General features: G+C 46.6%; 1 protein-coding gene across 14 annotated transcripts in view; it reads right to left on the bottom strand.

Moving 5' to 3' along the window:
- Positions 1–18,953, bottom strand: part of CELF2 (CUGBP Elav-like family member 2) — a 684,791-nt gene extending 665,838 nt beyond the window's left edge. For 11 of the 14 annotated variants that reach the window (XM_084809097.1, XM_084809105.1, XM_084809099.1 and 8 more), the window contains exon 1: positions 18,407–18,546. In XM_084809097.1, coding sequence (XP_084665223.1) covers positions 18,407–18,459 — 53 coding nt within the window. In that variant the 5' untranslated portion in view covers positions 18,460–18,546. Of the gene's footprint in view, positions 1–18,406; positions 18,547–18,765 lie in introns of those variants that run through there. The other 3 variants (XM_084809113.1, XM_084809111.1, XM_084809117.1) reach the window with 3 other exon arrangements.
- Between the last annotated feature and the right edge of the window lie 1,604 nt (positions 18,954–20,557).

The following is a 20,557-nucleotide window of genomic DNA, read 5'->3' as shown; positions in this document are numbered from 1 at the left end:
TTGAACTTTAGTGTGATTAATTGCCTATATCCATATTGTAAAGAAATTTCATTTAAAGGTGCAGTCCTATGCATTTTTAGACATGAAAAAGTCCTACAACTCCTGCACTGCTGGCTGGGGCATGCTGAGAGCTGTAGGACTTTTTTCTGTCTAAATATGCATAGGATTGTGCCCTAAGTCTCCCAACAGTCAAAAGCAGGGGTGGGGAACCCATGGCCCTCCAGATGTTGTTGGGCAATAAACCCCATCATCCCTGCCTTGATGGCTGGGGCTGATGAGGATTGGAGTCAAGCAGTATTCAGCAAGTCACAGAGGTTCCCCATCCTTGGTCTAAAGATTAATTCCAGGCTGCCTCTCCTCTTCTGCAACTGAAGGCCTCGTGTATTACAAGTGAAACACATTATTTGCACGAGATTCATAGGAAGCTGGATATACTGAGTCAGCCCACTGGTCCATCTAGCTCAGTATTGTTTATAAGAGGGGTGGTCAACATGTAGCCCATGAGCCACACGCTGCCCCTGCCACCCCCAGCTGTGGACCCCCAAATTCAGTAAAAATATTTTTATGGGGGAAAAATGGTATCTGTAATGGCTGCAGAGCACAAGAAGGGTGAAAATTAACTTGCAAACAAGCTAATTCTGACCCTTTTGGCACTCCGTAGCCACTACTGGTGCCATTTTTTTAATCTGATTTTTTTTTTACAGCGGGGGGGCACCTGTGGACCTGAATGCAATTTGTGGTTGGAAATCTGTACGTGCCCGAGTGTGCAACGTGTCCTGCAAACCTAACAAAGAATGCGTTTGACAACATGCGCCCATTCGTAAAATGCACAAAGAAAATGTGTGCCTTTCTCAAATGCACACAAACACGCTTTAGTCCATGGATGCATACGTACAAAAATGTGTATATTTGAACAATGTGCAAACTTTGAAAAATGTACACAAAAATATGTACAGATTTCTATGCCGGGGGTGGGGTGGGGAGACTGCATGGACCGAGGATAAAATGAGCTTGAAAGATCTGCTCATCCCTACCTAGGCATCATGTCCCCCCCAGATGATTGGCTCATCTCGGGCTCTGTTCTGGCAGGAGGACGTGTAAGTGTCACCTGTTTAGCAAAGTGAGGCAACAGTAGTAATGGGGCCAAGAGCACTGAGCTGGGCTCAGCACATTAACAGTCAAGGCCAGACATAGATACAAATGTGATCAGCTTAAACTGGGAGAATGTGACAGTGCTCTGAAACACCTTGCAGAGTGACTCATGTAAGCCTGCTCTGTAGAAGGTTGCATATCAGTCAGGTAAAAGAAAAGAAAAATGGGTCAACACATGCTCTTTTAATGTTTTCTAGCAATCCTTTCTTTATATGACCAGGAATCTAGCAAGCTTATCTATTTCGACATGCATTTAAGTAATTTCTCTCAGGGGCAATCTACATTACAACTTTAAACTGGTTTCAAACCTGTTTTTAGTTATTACGGCTACCAAATACAGGAATTCTGGGAATTGTAGCTCTAGGAAGAGGGGCCGCTTGGGCAGGGGACAGGGGTCTCTAGCAAAGAATTCTCAGTACCCTCATGAAACTGCAGGATCCCTTTAGATAAACCAGTTTGAAACCAGTTTAAAGTTGTAATGTAGATTGGCTACAGTCGGAGAAGCAATATCTATGCCCCCCCCACACACACACACATGAAACACACACACACACACATGACTGCCTGTGGTGAGTGTGGGAAAGAGAACAGGTGGTACCAAATATTTGAGGGTCCCTTTAGACAGCCATGTGTATTACACAAGTAACTTTTTTTTCTCCCTCCCAATAACTGTTCCATGTTTTACAACTGCTTCTACATTCCTGGTATGTTAGGACTGCAAGAAAACAATCACCCGGCCCTGACTGTGCGTGCGTGTGTGTGAAAGACAGAGAGCATGCGTGTGTATTAGGAATGGCAAGGAAATTGGCTGTGGGCTCAAATCAGGCCATATTCTCAAGAATCTGACCTGTGTAGTCCACAGCAGAAGGGCCCCGTGCAACTCTGGGTCAGTTGGATTTACCATGGGGCAGCTCTCCAGTGCTGTCAGCATTGCTGAAGCCCTTCTGTCCCACACCAGCTCTCAAGGGCTTTCTTAACAGCTGGTGAGGGGAAGAAAGGTCATGCGCAGCCAGTGCCTAACACTCTCACCCTGGCCTCTTCTCGAGGAGACCAAGGAGACAGTGCTGGGGGGCCTCTGAGGCCTTTCTTCACTGCACCAGCTGTCAAGGGCTTCTTAACAGCTGTCATGGGGAAGAAGGGGCACGGTGCGGCCAGGAGGAGAGCCACCCCACAAGATCCGGTGGATGTGGTAAGGTTCTAGGGAAATCCATGGGGTCCCGAGTGGCCCAGATTTCCCTGCCCTGAACCCCACCTGGATCAGAACTCACGGGGTTCGTACACCCCTAACACACACACACACACACTCACTGAGCATGTGCAGTTTTGCCTTTCAAACTCACTTAAATCATAGCACCAACATGGCTACAGGAATAAAATGGGAGTTTGCTTCTGCTGCCCTGATGCCTTCAAAACCTGCCACTCTCTGTGTGGTCATTCAGGGAGGGGGGGGTGAGCTGCAGGTCTCTGGACCATTATGGCCCCAACGTCCAGCCCTAACTGCACCACTGCTTAACAGCTTGCAATTATGCCTGATCAACCTGCCTAGCTGGGCTAGGGATGGATGGACTCACCCACACCAGCTTGGTCAGGTGCACACCAAGCTGCCGCTGCCGCCTGCCCCTGCTGATGGTGCCACGTGAGCGTTGCGGCCCGGTGAGCGCCTGATGAAGTTGCCTGACGAATGCTCCATTCATGCCTGTAGTGTTGTGGAAATGGGCCCCTGACAGCCGCCAAGTATTAGGGATGGCGGAGAATTCCGCCATGGATCTCGGTGAGGCCGAATGCCAGTGCATTCGGCCCCCTGAAATCCATGGTGGAATGAAGCCCCCACCCCTCCAACCCACGAAAGGCGCGTGGAACGGAACCCCCAACCCACAAAAAGTGCGCGAAATGGAGCACTTACCTGCTGCTGTCTGTGCTGACTTGCGAATGGCGGCCGCCCTGAGGCCGCCATTCGCTTCCTGATCATAGCCGTAATAGGCTATGTAAATACTTACGTAGCCTATCACGGCTATTGCAGGGACACCTTTTGCATCCCTGTGGAGGCCGTAATAGGCTACATAAGTAATTATGTAACCTATCACGGCAAGCAAAAAAAACACAAAATGCGTACGAAATGGCGGCGGTTATGGCGGCTGCCATTTGCGTTCCCTATTTTTCGCCGTTTTATCCTATGGAAATATTTATGTAGGCTATTACGGCGGGGGGGGGGGAAAGGGGAACACAAATAGCGCCCACTATGCTATTTGCATTCCCCCTTTTTTTTCCCTGCTGTAATAGCCTACGTAAATATTTACGTAGGATAAAACGGCAAAAAATAGGGAATGCAAATGGTGGCCGCCGCAGCCGCCGCCATTTGCGTATGCTGTTTTTTTTTTTGGCCTGCCGTGATAGGCTACGTAAATACTTACATAGCCTATGACAGCAGCCTGGCTGGAGCCTATGGCATTTGCAGAAGCCTATATGGCAAAAGCCTATATGGCAAAAGCCTATATGGCATTTGCATCCACAGAAGCCCGTCTGTGGCCGGAACTCTGGCTGCCGACGGACCTGGCCGGCTGCTCTGTGGAGCCGCCATGGAGCAGAGCCAGCCGGGCAGGATTCGCCTCCCCCCTGTTGAGGATTCTGGGGGGAGGGATAGAGCGCCTCCCCCACCACCACGAATCACATCCGTGAAAAGGTAAGTGACTTTCGTACATCCCTACCAAGTATGCAACATGACCTAAGCAGAAGTGCCCAAGCTGCCATTGTTGCTCATGATGGCGACTCCCTAAAGAGGATGGGCACCCCCTGGGCACTCGCTGAGCCGTGGAGTGCTCACCAAGTGGGTCCACGAGTGCCCCACAGTATCAAGGTTCCCCTGCTGCCCACTGAAAACTCCAATCACCAAATCAACACTCAGACAAAAGGGCTGCTTTCCAAGGCTTTAATTCTATTTATCCTAAACGGGCATACAGATGCTAATTGCTAGAGACTCAGAGCACTACAAAGGAACAGCCATCTAGGGTAGGGATGGGCGAAAGTCCCTTACCTGTCCTCGAAGCTTGCTTCGCGGTGGGGGGGAGGCGCTTCGGTTCTCCCCCCGAAGTTCATGCGAGGGGGGGAGGCGCCCCGCCTCGCCCGGCCAAAATTCAGGCCGGGTAGAAGCACCCCGTCTACCCGGCTGCGAAAAAAAAAGTAAAAAAAAAACAAACGCCCCCGTGATAGTCTACGTGATGATTTACATAGCCTATCATGGCTAGATTTCCAAAGTCAGCAGTGATAGGCTACGTAAATCGTCATGTAGCCTATCATGGGTGACTTTGAAAAAAGAAAAAAAAAGCGCGTATGCAAATGGCGGCCCCCATGGGGCGCCGCCATTTGCGTTCCTTATTTGGTCCCTGTAGTCTACGTAAAGATTTACGTAGACTACAGGGACCAAATAAGGAACGCAAATGGCGGTGCCGTATGGGGGCCGCCATTTGCGTACGCGCTTTTTTTTTCTCAAAGTCACCCGTGATAGGCTACGTAACGATTTACATAGCCTATCACGGCCGACTTTGGAGATCTAGCTGTGATAGGTTACGTTAATCGTTACGTAGCCTATCATGGGGGCGTTTTGTTTTTTTTTTACTTTCCTTGTAATGGCGGCGGCGGCAGCCGGTCGAAAGACCGGCTGCCACCCCCGCCCCTGATGAAGACCCGCCAAACCGCCGCTGGGACCCACCACCAGGAGGGACATTCGTCAAAGGTAAGTTCCATCCCAGGGGGGTGGCGGAGAATTTCACCGCCGATTTCGGGGGGCCGAATGCGTTGGCACTTGGCCCCCCGAAGGTTCGGGGAGAAATTCTCCCCCATCCCTAGTACGGAAATGGCGGCCCCCATAGGGCGCCGCCATTTGCGTTCCTTATTTGGTCCCTGTAGTCTACGTAAAGATGTACGTAGACTACAGGGACCAAATAAGGAACGCAAATGGCGGCGCCCCATGGGGGCCGCCATTTGCGTACGTGCTTTTTTTCCCCCGAAGTCACCCGTGATAGGCTACGTGACGATTTACGTAGCCTATCATGGCTGACTTTGGAAATCTAGCCATGATAGCCTACGTAAATCGTTACGTAGCCTATCACGGTTTTTGTTTTTTTTACTTTTGTCTTTCGCGGCCGGGGAGACGGGGCACTTCTCCCCGGCCTGAATTTCGGCCGGGCGAGGTGGGACGCCTCCCCACCCTCGCTTGAACTTCAGGGGGAGAAGCGAAGCGCCTCCCCCCCACCGCGAAGCCAAGCTGCGAAATGGTAAGTGACTTTCGTACATCCCTAGAAAGGGGGGGTCCCCTTCCAGCTGCACCTCTAAAGTCTGAGAAAGTTCATCCCCCACAAGTTACCTCTCTTCCTCAGAATCAGACCTGCTTTGGGACTTTATGGGCTCAGATACAACCCTGACACACGGTTGGGCAAGCGGACTCCAGGAAGGTGGGTGAGGGGGACTCTCTCAGACTGCACCCCCATCCCCTGTGGAGTCTTGTGACATCCATCCTCAGGCATCAGACTGATCTCTAAAATAAATAGCTTGACCATTTGGTTTCTTTCTCCCATTGAAAAGATACTCTCCCACAAAGCCCAATTTGTATAGCTCTGGACACATTCTGTTCTGGGTAAAAGAAATACAAATTGACAAGGGAGATGATTTCTGGATTAGGAGGTGGATCTGACAGGAACGCTCCAAGCAAAGGGCTTTTTGTGGATTGAACACTTTTACTTGATTAAGGCTACAGGTCTATGTACACTTTCCTGAGAGTCAGCTCCACTGAAATCACTGGGCCTTACTTCTGAGTAAACATGCTTACGACTGCCCTGTAAATCATCTGCCTTTTAACTGATGATACTTCAAAGTTATCATATTACCAAAACCTCGATCTAGGTGCTCTTTTGAAATATGAAACGGCGTGTTGTGTTAGCTTACGATCGAATGAATAAGAAAGTTATTGGTAGGAAGGCCATCTTTTATGTTCTATTTTTTCCCTTTATGACCAGTACTTCCCAAACCTGGTGTCCTCCAGATCCAGCTGGGAATGATGGGATTTGTAGTCCAACACATCTGGAGAACACTAGGTTGGGGAAGGTTGCCTTTAGAAAGTAACACCCCGAAGACAAAACTGCTTCAAAAATTAAAGTGTGTCTTGAACTCATCACCCCACAAAATAAAATGTGCCCTTTCTGGTTAGTTGTGTCCTTCAAAGAGCTAAAGCTTTCGCTGACTAATCTACAGATCACACCAATTAAAGCATGCAGTCCTAAAAATACATTTTTTTAAATTGACATTTCTTAAAGGGAAATCTCTTAAATACATACCACAACCCTACCGTTTCCCGCATTCCTGCTATTGTCATTTAGCAACTAGATCAAATTGAGTTATATCAGGCCTTCCCAAGTCAACAAAACAATAATGTCTCATTTTATCTTTTACTGCCTCACCCTCAGTCTGTGCAGATGGTCCTTTATTACAGAAATGAGCTGGAATGCATCCAAAGTGACCATGGGTATACCCACTTGCAAAAATGGAAGGTACAGATCATGGGTGGGTAACCATTGCACAAAGGGTGGCCATGTGTCCTACTTTACAGAGGACAGTCTATTTGAAGACATCCTCTACTTGAAGAGACATCTGGTCCGGTTCTGGTTTAAAGATAAATAAAAGAACCATAAGAAGAGAGTGCAGGAAGGGGGACTTGACATTCCCCATCTACACCTAGCACCTGGACAGCTAACAGAGCCAAAACAGGTCAGGTGTATTGTATTTCTAGGTAAACTGTAGTCGTTGTTTCTAAATTTGCATGACAGTAATGGCTGACATTATAGGCTCATCAAATTCGACAGGCAGGGGGCTAAATCTAACCAGAGCTTATACTGTGCTCCTGTAACACAGAAAAGGGCCTTATACTGAGTTAGACTATTGATCCATGTAGTTCACTGGTAATGCCTACACAATTACAGGTCTCACTGATACGGTCTGTATTACTACTAAGGAAGGCCCCATTATAGAAAATAGTATTCTCTATACCAGGGGTGGGCAATTTGTGGCCCTCCAGATGTTTTGTCCTACAACTCCCATCAGCCATAGCCAGCATAGCCAACAGTCTGACTCTGAGGTTAGGGGAACTGTAGGCCAAAACATCTGGAGGGCCACAAGTTGCAACCGCTGCTCCAGCTGTTTCTGCCACAGCTGCGCTGAATCATGGATTTATTTGAAACATTTCCTTTCTCAACAAAGGGATATGGTCTTTAGCCAGCCTCCACAGCCCATCAAAAAAGGAGGAAAACCCCTCTTCTGCCAAGCCCCACAAAAAGCAAGCTCTTATTACCGTATCTTCTGCAAAACAAATCTGGACAAATCCCAGATCAACATTCTAAATGAGCAGTATCCTTTACCAATATGGTAGGCTTGATACGTCTGGGCTACATCACCAGAAAGGCTGGCTTAAATCATGTGTGGATCCCTGGCTGGTGATGCAAGAACCCTTCTGCAGAAGAAAGCCAGAAACAGAACTGAAATCATTAGTGAACAGAATTGCTATTGTTGACAAATTGCTGAATAGGTCCTCTCATCCTGCAATGGGTGTTCACTTCCATCCAAATTAAAACGCATGAACTGTAGAGAACAGTTCAGCAACTCTTAATCCCCAACCTACTTTAAAGAGTGAAACATGGATACCCTCCAACTTCCTGTACAGGGTTTTTTCTTTTCCTTTTATCTCAGTAACATGTTTTGATGAGAATGACCTTCTCCAGCAGCAGTTGGCAATGTGTTGGCCATAAGCATCAATGCAGCTCCAGACACTTCTTGGCGCCCGCTAAGTTGCCTTGCCCCTCCTACTTTAAGAAAATAAAGCAATAAGTTTGCTTACTGGCAGCTGAGATCACTGTGAAATAGGTTTCATTGGTGCTGAAAACTGAGGGTTCAAAGAAGCTGTTTAATATGTTTAATATACCTCTGCCTTGTACTCTGTCTTTTGTACTTGTCCTTTGCCACCTCCCCCATGGTAGCCATGTTGTGGTGGTGCCCAGGGCAAATTCTTAAATTGCCAAGTGTGTCCACAGGCCCAAAATGGTTGGCTACCCCTGTTCTACAGGACTTTAAGGAGTTTTCCCACAATACTTGAACAAAAGATTTAATATATCATAAAACATATTGTTCCATGAATATGAGTGCTTGGGGGAAAACGGAGGGTAGAAGGCTCCTGCCAACACCAATGTAATAAAGTTTTAGATACTTAGGATCAACTCCATCCTTTTCCTCCCCCTCCTCTCACTTCAGCAGCATGAATAGGACAGAGATTAGCTGAAAGATGAGAGAGATGAGTAGGGATGTGAGAATCAGCAAAACTAAAGCTTGCCAAATTTCTTTGTTCTTTTCTTTTCTCATGAAAATCCAGGCATATTTTTGTGCATATTTTTCCAAATATGTGCATCAATTGTGCACAATTTTGAAATGTATGCCTTCTACTCCCATTGATTCAAGTGTATTTGTGTGCATTTTTCAAATCCACTCATGCTGTCAAACAGACTTTCGGGGGTCTGCAAATCACATCGCAAGCCCGGAAATGTACGGACTTTAACCACAGTTTGCATCTGTGTTTGGTCCAGAAGTTGTGAACTGGGCAAACCCTTATCAAAAATGAGCTGGAGCGAATTTCTCATACATCCCCAGAGTAGAGAAGAAGTTGATGATCCTTGGGGAATGTGTGATCTTTCTTCTGGGGCAGACCCTCACCCTCAATGTCTGCTAGTAAGATCAGTAATTGGAGAACTCTCAAAGGAATACATAGTCAGAGGGCACTGGGACATCGACAATACAACAATAATTTCTTTCTCTCATTCTGCCTTCTACAGTATTTGAACATTGCGAATATGAGAACTGCCCTGCTGAATCAAAGCAGGACATGAATGTAACAGCACCCTTCTACTCACATTCCCCAGCCACTGATACGCTGAGGCATAGTGCCTCTAATACTAGAGGTAATATATAGGTATCATGACTAGTAGCCATCAATAGCCTTATCCTTCATGAATTTGTCCAGTCCCCTTTTAAAGCCATCTAAGGTGGAGGCTATCACTGTAACCCATGGTAGGAAATCCCATAGTATAGCTATACACTGTGAGAAGAAGTACTTCCTTTTATGTGTCTTGAATCTCCAACCATTCACCCCGAGTTCTAGTAATATGAGAGACTTCTTCCTATTCACTTTGTCCACACCATGCATTAGGACCCCCCGCTTCGCTCCAGATGCTGCTTCAGACCCTCAGAATCATCCCTGCTTTGACTCCGACTGATTTGGCCCCTCTCTGCTTCGACTCTGTTCCAGATCCGAAGTGAGATTCGGATATCCAGATCACTCAGTTTGGGTGTTTTCCCATTGACTTGTATGGAAAAACACAAATGGCCATAACTTTTTCAGTTTTCATGATAAAAGCAGGAAGCTTGGGGGCCTCTCTGCTGACATGAAGGGGATCCCACCTGCCAAATTTCAGATAGTTTGGCCAAGGGCTTTTTGTGCTAGGTGCAGCTGAAAATTGATTTTTTTTCACAAAAACTCTCGTCACCACCCCCTCCTGCCTGCTTGGCTCTCAAGGTCTGCTAGCCATCTCCTGCTCACCAGGAGGAGAAAGCGAGTGAGCAAGTGGTGGCGGCCATGCCTCTGCTGCCTCTTCCTCCTCCAGCCTGGGCGATTCACGGCACCTTTTGCATATAAGTCTATGTGTGCACATAGACTTATATGCAAAAGGTGCTGTGAATCGCCTATATACTCAAGATTCATGGCACTTTTTGCGTATAAGTCTATGTGAACATAGACTTCCAATCACCATGTTTTTTAAAAACATGGCAATCACAGTGGAGGCGGAGGGACCAGCGAGTGGAGCAGGAGCTGGGGCATTCGGAGAACCTGGACAAGGGTGCGTTCTCACATCCCTAAGTAACACCACCAGAATTATCTCTGTCTCTGAAATGCAGCCATTTTTCTTCAGTTATTCAGCCTTCCCCCCTCCTTCACCACTCTCACTGACTGGAGTTGGCTGGGTTACGTTCAGCCCTGATTTGGCAACTAGAGTTTTCATTCACCAAAGTCCCTCCTCCTCCTCTACCCCTCACTGAACTTTCTCAAGTTGATACTTTGGGCGCCAGGCTGTCTGGGTTGCTCAGAATGAATCACCGAGTCAGACGAGGTGCTTCGTGTAAAAGCCGCTTCACTTCGGGGCACCTCATTGCTATTCTGCTCCACCTCGTATTATGCGGAGGCACCTCCGAAGCAGCCCATTTCAACTCATTATTCGGGCTTCAGACTGAAGTGGTGCACAGCCCTACTGTGCATAATTTTATGCCACTCTCTCATGTCTTTCTTTTTTTTCTAAGCTAAAAAGTTGCAAACTTTCCTTATGGGGGAGTTGCTTCAGTCCTTTGATCATTTTGTTTGCCCTTTCCTGCACATTTCCAGCTCTACAGTATCCTTTCTAAGGTCCTCAAGCTCAGAAGTGTCAGCTGGGCCATGCTACAGATTGGAAACATTCCCACTGTATTTTGAATGGGGATGCTTTTGCAAGGAAAAACTAAATTATCATACAATGCTAGCTATCTGCCCCCCCCCACACCCTGAGCCTCTCTGGAGGGTCAGAGGCCCTCCTGAGAAGAGTGAGATATGGAAAGATACTGGAGGAGTCCAAAATTGAGCTTAGATTCTAAGAATTTAAATGAAGAGGAAGCCAATGGAAGTTAAGCTTCCTGTCCCCTCCTCCCTCTAGCAGCCCCCACGTCCCTTCCAACATCACTCAGGAGGGCTCCAGGTGGCTGTGGGGAAAGGGAAAGAAAGAGACAGGAAACCTTCCATCCATGAACTTCCTTAACTTACCTTGCAATTCAAGTCATAATCACTCATCACAATTGGCCCTTTGGTCGTAAGGTTGCTGGGTTTGCCTATCACCATCATCATGTGAGCTTCCTGAAATCAATTGACTTGACACTGTTGGAGACTGGAGTGTTGGGCCTGTCGGGCTGCTCATGTGATACAAAAAGGCCAACTTTACATAGAGTCATACAACTACTACTTCTCTCTGCTTGGAGTAAAACAGAAGGACCAAGCTTCATTCTTTCACTCCAGATCAGAGAAAGCACCAGTGTAACAATGGCTGGACCAAGTGTTGAACTAGGACCAGGGAAACCCAGGTTCAAAGCCCCACTCAATGAGGAAGTTCACCAGGTGACCCTGAGCCAGTCATTCACTTTCAGGCTAGCATACCTCAGAGGGCTGTTGTGAGGATAACATTGGGCTAGGGGTGAGAGGCAGAGGATAAATCTTATATGCTACATAGAGGTAAGGTGGCATAAAAATAAATACCTGAAGCCACTTTGAAATATCCAGTTTTGAAAGCTGAATTTTATACCTGTTTGTGTTCCAGGAAAGGTATGACTAAGGATGTATGAATCCCACTCACCTGAGTCTGCTGGGGGTCCGTGGGGAGGGGAGGCAATCCATTCCTCCCCCTGGAATCCTCCCTGGCCAGCTCCACTCCACGGCAAGTCCGCGGAGCTGCCGGCCGGGTCTGTCCACTGCCGGACTTCCATCCGCTGCTGGCCTGCAGATGCAAATGGCGTCCTGCGTAGTGGATGCCATTTGCGTCCCTGCTCTTTGCCATGATAGGCTACGTAAATCTTTTTGTCATGATAGGCTATGTAAATCTTTATGTAGCCTATCACGGCAAGGAGCAGGGACGCAAATGGCATCCACTATGCCGGACGCCATTTGTGTCTGCAGACCGGCAGCAGATGGCAGCGGATGGACCCAGACCCGGCCAGCAGCAGGTAGGATCCAGCCGGTGTGAACTTTGTGGGGTGGTGGAGGTGAGTGGTCCGTTCTGCCATGGACTCTGGTGGGGGCGGATTCTTAGAATCCGGCCTCATTGGAGTCCATGGCGGAATTCTCCGCCATCCCTAGGTATGACTCAGCTTTTGGAATAAGAGGGGCTTTTTGTAAAGATAAAAATATTTGGGCTCGGATGTCAACTATTCTTTTCCCCTGTTCATTTGAAGCAAGGCATGGCCTGATATTTTATTTATTTATTTTTTTAACACAGGGGGATACAGATGCAGTCCTGTTACAAAAGAAAGGAAAAGAAAAGCTTTTATATATTCTCTGCAGCATTCCCAGAATAGTAGTTCTGTAACACGTGGCATATATACATCGTTGCCTAGCATCATAATGCTGCAGATGACCTGTTTAAATCAGTGGGTAAAAGCACTCCTGAGTTATATTCCAACCTTTCGGCACAAAAACAAAAAACAACAACAACAAATGGAATAAAATCCCTTTAGCATGTCAACTTATGCTGTTGTCATCGTTTCCGTATGCTGTGCTGCCAATTATGACCAGGATCAAGAAGCAAGCAGCCAAACTGAATTTGGAAGAGATCCTGTCTTCTCTGGATCATTTTTTTTTTATAAAAAGCAGGGTTTCTGAGGCTTCACAGCAGCATAAGAGGGAGTGGAAAGGAATCGGTATTGAAGACACAGTCAGCATGCAGTTGTTAAAAACATAAAAGCACAACGGGGGGGGGGGGCAAAAGGTGGCAATCTTTAATGGTGGCAATTGACTTTACAGGACATCAATGCCCTTGTGGGAAGCAAGTCATAAGTCCAGTCCAATGTGAGACAGTGGCATGGGTGGCCCGCCGAGCAGCTTCAGAGTGGATTTTAGAGATGCATACAAGTTTCTCAGCAGGTGAATACTTTTCCGCAGGGTTCCCAATCGCACAACGTATTACAGACATACAGTTTGTACGCATGTCTTTTCACACAGTCTACTGAACACACATAGGTCAGGGGTCTGCTGTTCTGATCCTACCTACCCCCCCCCCCAATATGAATTCATTCACCTGGGATACATTGCCTGAATTAGAGGACTTTTTAAAAGTTCTCACAAATTCATGCAGGACAGCAGTTATCAACAGCAATTAGCCATGGTAGCTAAATGGATCCTCCATGTGGAGAGGCAGTGTACCCTTGTATACTTTCTGCTGGAGACAACCCACAGGGGGAAATGAAGTGGGGCTGTGTACTGCTTCGGCCCGAGGCCTGAAGCCAAAGTTGAGGTGGGCCGGTTCGGACCGCTTCAGGCCCCTTCCGAGGCGAAGCAGAGTTATCTAAAGTGGGTCAGGGGCTCTCCAAAGTGCTTCAGAGCTTCGGCACCCCGGCCCAGCTGTATCGGCGCCCCCAGCTCCTTACCTGAGCCAAAAGTCATCATTGCCACCACCACTGCCAAAAATGGGCAACTCCCTGCAACATGAGCCAGCATGCATCCAGAGCTGGCGACAGCAGAAGACATGGCAGAGGAGGCAGCAGTGGCCCAGGTAAGGAGCTGGGGGTTTGTGCGGGGGTGTCAGGGGGTTTGGGGCTGAGTCGGGGGGGGGGCAAATCAGCCCGAGCTGAATTGGGCCTGCCTCGGAAGCCACAAAGTGGCTTCCAAGTCAGACCAGGGGTGGATGCACAGCGTAGAATCAAGCATCTTCATGCCTTGAATGCCAGTACCCAGGGCTTTCCACATGCTCACCATTGAAAACTGCATGCTGGACTGGACAGGCCTTGATCAGGTCCAGTAAGAGTGTTCTTCGTGCATCCTGATTTGCAAGGCTGTACTTTAGGGATCAGCAACTGGGGGCCCTACAGCCATAGTCAACCTTCTCCATCCTCCAAGTACCCACAAATAGCTCATACCTGCCAAGCCCAAAGCACAAGAAGTACAGGGAGGGAATAGTGGTTCTCTAGCAACAGGATGAAAGATGGCAGTCTATTTTATTGATCCATTTGCTTTATGGATCAGTATTTTGCAATAGAAATTACAAGCCGGGGGGGGGGGGGCTGATCCAGACTGGGTCCATAGCAGAGGTTGGAGTTAAAGGCCCCCCCCCCCCATGCCCCATGCTAGGGTTTCAATCTGGATTGGGCTCCCTGCCCCACTGTAGAGTAAAAATGAAAAAAAAAAAGTTGTAGGTCGTAGGTTCATCTTTAAAGTAATGTCATTTTTGGCCCTCACACACCATTTAGAAGGGTAAGAATTCCAATGGAAGCACTTTACCATTCATTTTTATAATACATGTTTATTACCAAGAAATATTGTGATGCAAGTATTTTAATATTAACTGTTGATATTTATTTCAGGAGATTTAGCGCTATTCTATAAATGTCCAGAATTCTGAAAGATTTTTTTCCCCACAAAATCTCAGTGGCATAGAGCTCCAAAAGCTTATTTACTCATATATCTTCTTAGCCAAAAATAAGATTTGTGTTCTTTTCAGGCCTGTACATTTTGGGGTCTTTCATTCCAGGCCTTCTGGGGCCTGTTAATTTGGCGGCAGACCTGACTCCTTGCAATTTCACAGAAAATGCCAACATGAACTATGGAACTCTGGGATGTGTAGTTCTTAAGAGGCCATAATGCAAAGGAATGCAGACTAGTCTCTGTCTCTCAAACCAGAAGTTAGAGTTTCAATAAAGAAATCATGTTCCACATATAGACCTAGAGAATGGCTATGTCAAGGAGAACTCTGGGAAAGCTGGATTTTGGAATATAATATTTTTTGAAGTTATACTTTAAAAAAGGCCCACAGCTTGGTTTCCCACCCCTGCAATATAATAACAATAGCATAAATAACTTGTATGTTTATTAAAGTAGAATTAACACTGCATCTCCTATTTGCCCTAGTAGCAGGGAGTTCCATAATTCAGTTTTCCTCAATGTAATTTGTTGTTATTATCTAATTTCTCTTTGGATATCGTTAAGTTATTTGGCACAGTGATTTCCTTGTAGCATGGTGTCCCAGAATTCAGCTTTTCCTTAAATTAAATACAGACTTTGACTCTGGAGGTATCATGACAATATTTCTGGGGTGTGTGAATGTGTTCAAACCCTGCTATAAAGTAGGTACCGTCTGAACACCAGTGTATGTCCGGAGTTTCCTGAAGAACAGGAATGAGTTTATTTTATATTTGACCTTTGTTTTCAAGAAATTTCTCCTTCCCTAGGGTGGGGTGAGGGGGTCAGACTTCTAATGAAATCTTCTGACTTGGGTAGATAGACAGGGCCTACTCGCTCTACACATTCTCTCCCATCTCCCCGGAAACCAACCGCACTCACTCCCATTCTACCCCCTCCCTCCAGGGTAACATGAACTGGGCATGTATGAAACAGACCTTATCTCTCATAGCTTAGAATGGGCCAATAAACTGAGTAAGAACTATAAACATGTTACACTACTACTAAGGCAAAGCACATACTAGACCTTCCCCAGAACTGACACAACAAACGGTTTCCCCAAAGACACAGTAGAAATGGAGAAATCACCTCATAAATTTAACCCCAGCAACGTCTATTGGGGTGGGTGGAAGGGTGGGAATCTTGGCAATACCCATAACACTGCTGGAGGTTTCTGATCAAAGTTTAAACTCCAATAAATAAGCCATTTCTTGCCTTTCCTACCTCAAAATCAGCATGGGTCATCCTCAAACTGACCTCTCCTACATTGCCAGGTTTCGGATCAATCCTCTCAGCTGTTTTCTGAGTATCAGACATAGAACCTACTACTCCCTAATCTCTAGTTATAATGGTGGGATGCAATTCATCCAACTCACAGGGCCGATGCTGTGCTCCTATTATAAGAATATAAGGTCTTTCTCACAATTTTCCTGGGTGACAAGAACAATATCAACTGGCAAGTCTCTTCCAGTCATGCTACTGGAGGTGCAACAGCAGGGCGGACAAACAAAGGTGTTAAACCAAATGCCAGCTGGGGAATGCTGGGAATTGTAGGCCTTTTCTGCGTAAACAGGCATAAGATTGCACTCTAGTTGAACTTCTAACACACAATGGATAAGGTAATACACCCACCAATGTACAAGTCTGCAAATGTGAAAGGAAACATACAGAGGACAAGGCAACGTTCAACAATTCATGGAGGGAGCAATCCTATGGCTGCTAGTCAGTGGCTAGATGGCCATAGGATATCTGGCTTTCTGGGAACCAACCTCAGAGCCCACGCTTCAAAGTTGGTTCCCAGAGAACTGAACTTTCCCCCTTCTGCGCTGCCTCACAGGCAGCATGGGACAGCCCTGCGCTCCGCGGTCAGAAGAGGAGCACAGAGTGGCCAAAATGGGGCATTCTGGGGGGCGTTCCATGGTGGGGAAGGCGGAAATGTCAGTACAACACATCCTATGTGTTGTCCAGCAGCCTCCTCCCCCACGCTGCCTTCCCGCAGCTAGACAGCCAAAATCAGCTGTCTAGCTGCAAATGCAGGGCAGGAGAAGTGTGGAGGGAATGATCCCCTCTCTGCTTCTCCTGCCCTGCATTGGATAGGCGGTCACCTCCGAGTCTGGAGGCGGCTGCCTATCCCCATAGGATTGTGCCCTTAGAGAGCAAGCCTATGGTTCCTGGGGGAGCATCCCAGGGAACATAGGATTGTTCAAATTCCCCTTTGGACAATCAGAGACAGCGCTCCAACCTCAGAAGGGGGAGTGAGAGATCCTCCCCTCCTCCCCTGTTACCTCCCAGCCAGTGTGGAAAGAACCACACCAGCTGCCCTCCGTGACCTGGCAAAGGCCCTTGCGGCCTGAAAGGAGGAGGAAAGGAGGTGTTCTAGCGCTTGGGGAGGAGAAGAGACCAGAGAGGTTATGATTTATCCTGAGCCTCCTCCAGCCTCCTTCCCTCTCCCTCAGAAGCACCCTCGGTATATGAGAGAAATCTGCAAGGTGGGAGGACAGGGAGTTGATGATCGCCTCCACTGTTCCTCCTGCCTTGCTTTGGATGATTGGACACCTCCAAGTCCAGGGAGTTCAGAACACCATCAGCACTATTGATAGGACTGCACCCTGAAAAACGGCATTCTTGTCTATAAAGCGTCGGGCGGGGGGAGATCCACCAGATGTATATAAGCCCCTCAAGCATCACTGGTGATACGACATGGACTGCCTTGTATCACTGAAAGCATGGGTGGGAGATTCCAGCATTCAAAACCCTTCTCCATTTATCACATACACAGTCTCTGAATACTAATCAAAACACTCCAAAGCGTACAGCTCGGCGAATACTACTCCAAATACTGCTAACACAATTTACAGCACATTAGATGGCTTGATAGACCCTTCACACACCCCATGCATTCACGTGTGTGGGGGGCAGGGGTGGGTGAGTGGGAAGAGGTGCTCTTTCAGTTCTGTGTACACATCACACACAGCCATGCCCCTTGCTGTAGGGTAACAACTTTGTCACACATACGTCCAATAAAGAAAGGCCACAAAACAATTACCATCTCATCATCAGTGCAATAAAACAGCTGATAGACAGATATTAAACCTCTTTCAGTATGGGATAAATGTAAAAGGGTGGCGGCAGAAAGCTGACCATATTCAATTTCTATAATAACAATAACAACAACCAAAGAGATTTAAGAAATTGCTCTAGTGCCATCTCAAAACTTTTGAGGAGCGTACTTTTATCTGTATCTATGGCGGCTAGTATTAATTGGCATTTTAGCAAGGTACTGCAACAGGCTGAATCCTTGTAAAGTCAAGTTTACTGTGTTGTTGTTGTGTGTGTTTAATCCAACAGTCCTTGAGAATTAAGGTCACGTCTTTCAAAAGTAATAGCCCAAAAGTATTGCAAGACACTCAAAATAATCAGCTCTCCTTTCCCCTAGAATTAATGATACACCCTCTGCTAAGAAGGTAGTAATGCAGACTTTGCCTACAAAATACTCTCTCCAACAAACCAAGTTAAGAAACCACAAGTTTTAACTCTCCAGCAGCATCAGCCGGTGCTAAACATCTTCCAGCTTCTACTTCTAAATAAATAAATCTCACTTTAAAACAGTAAGACAGCCATTTTTTTTCCCCTTGCTTCATTAAGGAATATATTTTAAGCTCTCCCTTGAGCCTGTGCTAAAACATCTGCATAAAGCCCCCCCCCTTCTCCGTATCTTAAAAAAGTATCCAATTACCACAGCACAGACTCTTCTTGGGTCTTAAACCCAGAACTTCACATTGTTTGAGAATGCCGCTCCAAACTTGCAGTTCACTTAGGGTTACGCCCCAAGAGAACCCAAAAACAGACGTTTACAGCCCAGTCCCCTGCATGTGTTTACTCAAGAGGAAGCCTTGTAGTTAAACAGAGGAGGGGTTGCTCCTAATTAAAAGGGCTGAGGATTGCAGCCAAAGGGGAAAAGAAAGAAACAGGCCTACCTACCTTAAAACTTTCCAGCTTTTCAGTGGGTCCAAATCAGAGATGATAGAAACCATTGTATTAAAAAGCAAATTTTGAAAAGCAAACAAACTGCAGCCCCTAAAAAGCAGCTAGCCCTCCCTCTCTGCTTACTGTGTGGGAATGATAGCAGACAGTCCAAAAAGAAGAAGGGGGGGACACCCACAACTGCTCTTTCTCCTTTTCCAGCTGATAAGAACTTGTGCGTCTCTCTCTCTCCTCCCCCAAAATCAATCTTGTTGGGTTATACTGCTTGGCAAAGCCCTGGTTTCATTTCTCCCCCGCCACCTTTCCCACTCCCTCCTTTAAACAGAAAGGAGAATGAGGAAGAGAAAGAGAAAGACCTTGTAATCTACTGCAACTGATCAAATTGTGACTTTTCTGCGGTCCACTGTATCGTATTCAGCGCACAGGCTCGCAGTTAAATCTCTCTTTATTAACACGGCCCGCCTCTGCTTTCTTAAGGAACAAGCACAGATCAAAATGTGAAGGCTCTTGACTCTGCCAGCAAATCATTCACAGATTTTACTGCAAGCTGGAGAGTTCTCTGCTGCTGGCTATTTTGCGTTGCCTTCCCACCCAGCGTTCATACACTTAGTCCAGAGTTTAGGATTCTCTCCCCTCCTTTCCCCATAGTTCGGATTTTTATGACTCTCTTAAAGCAAACACATTTTTTTTCTTTTTTTTTCTCCTCCTTCCAAAACTCTCCACCCCCTTTTTAAGCTTTTCCTGCGCTGACCAGACCAAACTCACCCTGGCTCTTTTCCTTCATCTTTTGCAATGTGTAACAGATTTGTTAATTTCAGAGGCACAATTCAAAACAGCCCCCGGGGTTCTGGCAATATTTTGCTATTATTGTTGAAGGAGGGGGGCAGGAGGAAAAAAGCTTGATTACTCAACATTTTTGACCCAGCGTACTGTCTGTCTTTGCATTCAGAACCTGGGGAAATGAAAAGTGTCCATTTAATTTCTTTGAAGGGAAAAACACCTTTTATCTTAGTGTAGTTGCTTCTTTGAAAAAAATTTTCAGACAGTGTTTGAGATCTCTGACATATATGATTGCAAATAATGTTTCTGGGCTAACGAACTAAGGGCGTTTTGGTTCGTTTTGTTTTGCATTGGCTGAATGAAGTGTGACTTGTGGTTTAATTCAGCCAATTGGCATCCTGGCTGTAAGTTAGTTTGTCTGTTTCTGATGTGATAACTCCATTGAATTTAGGGATATATTGGCATGAAACATGGTATCCACATTCAATGTACAATTTTGAGGTGAAATACACACATAAGTCCTGCATCCATTTCCATGATGGGTCTGGAATGATGTTCATTCATTCATTCATTCCATTTCCATACCGCCCAATAACTGAAGCTCAAAACAATTTAAACCACAAAATACACATCACAATGCCAAGATGTTGCTGGACGGTGTACATATCCATAACGCCATCCTATACTTCAAGTTCAATATCCATCTAAACCCACCCACCCCTGGGCACATGTTCAAAAGAATCAGGGTGCAAAATATATTGAAATGTGATATACGCCTTGAATAGTGGAGGCTGGTGGCTCTGATTTCAGTGGGGCCGTGGTTCCATTCTGGGTTTTTGTCAGAACCAGCCAGAACTCTAAAGGAGCTATCCAGGCTGCTGAACACTATCCCTCAAAAGGGCTTAATATCTTGGACAGCTCATTGAGAGTTCTGGCTGGCTCTGACTGAAACCCAGAATGGACTCACAGCCCCACCAAAATCAGAGCCACCAGCCTCCAGTGGCCTTGAGATACTGGAACAAAGTTTGGCAAGCACGTTCAGGTGACAATGATACATTTCATCCACAAATCTGAGCTTCGTGCCTACATCAGTGGAACATAGGAAGCTGCCTTACACCAAGTCAGGTCAATCCTCTGTCTAGCTCAGTATTGTCTGCACCAGTTTTCCCTGTGGACTACAACTCCCATCATCTCTCAACCAGCAAAGTCACTGGTTATGCTAACTTGGGATGATAGGAATTGCAGTCCAACACATCTGGAGGGGACCAGGTTGGGGAAGACAGGTGTTCACAGACTGGTTGTGACTCTCCAGCCCTACCTAGAGATGCCAGGAATTGTACCTCGGACGTTTAGGAAGAAAACCATGTG

Source organism: Heloderma suspectum, chromosome 7 (genome assembly GCF_057233095.1).
Source record: "Heloderma suspectum isolate Gila_16-S chromosome 7, 16-S_ref, whole genome shotgun sequence".
NCBI classification, from domain to species: domain Eukaryota; kingdom Metazoa; phylum Chordata; class Lepidosauria; order Squamata; family Helodermatidae; genus Heloderma; species Heloderma suspectum.
This window is presented reverse-complemented; position numbering and strand designations above follow the sequence as displayed.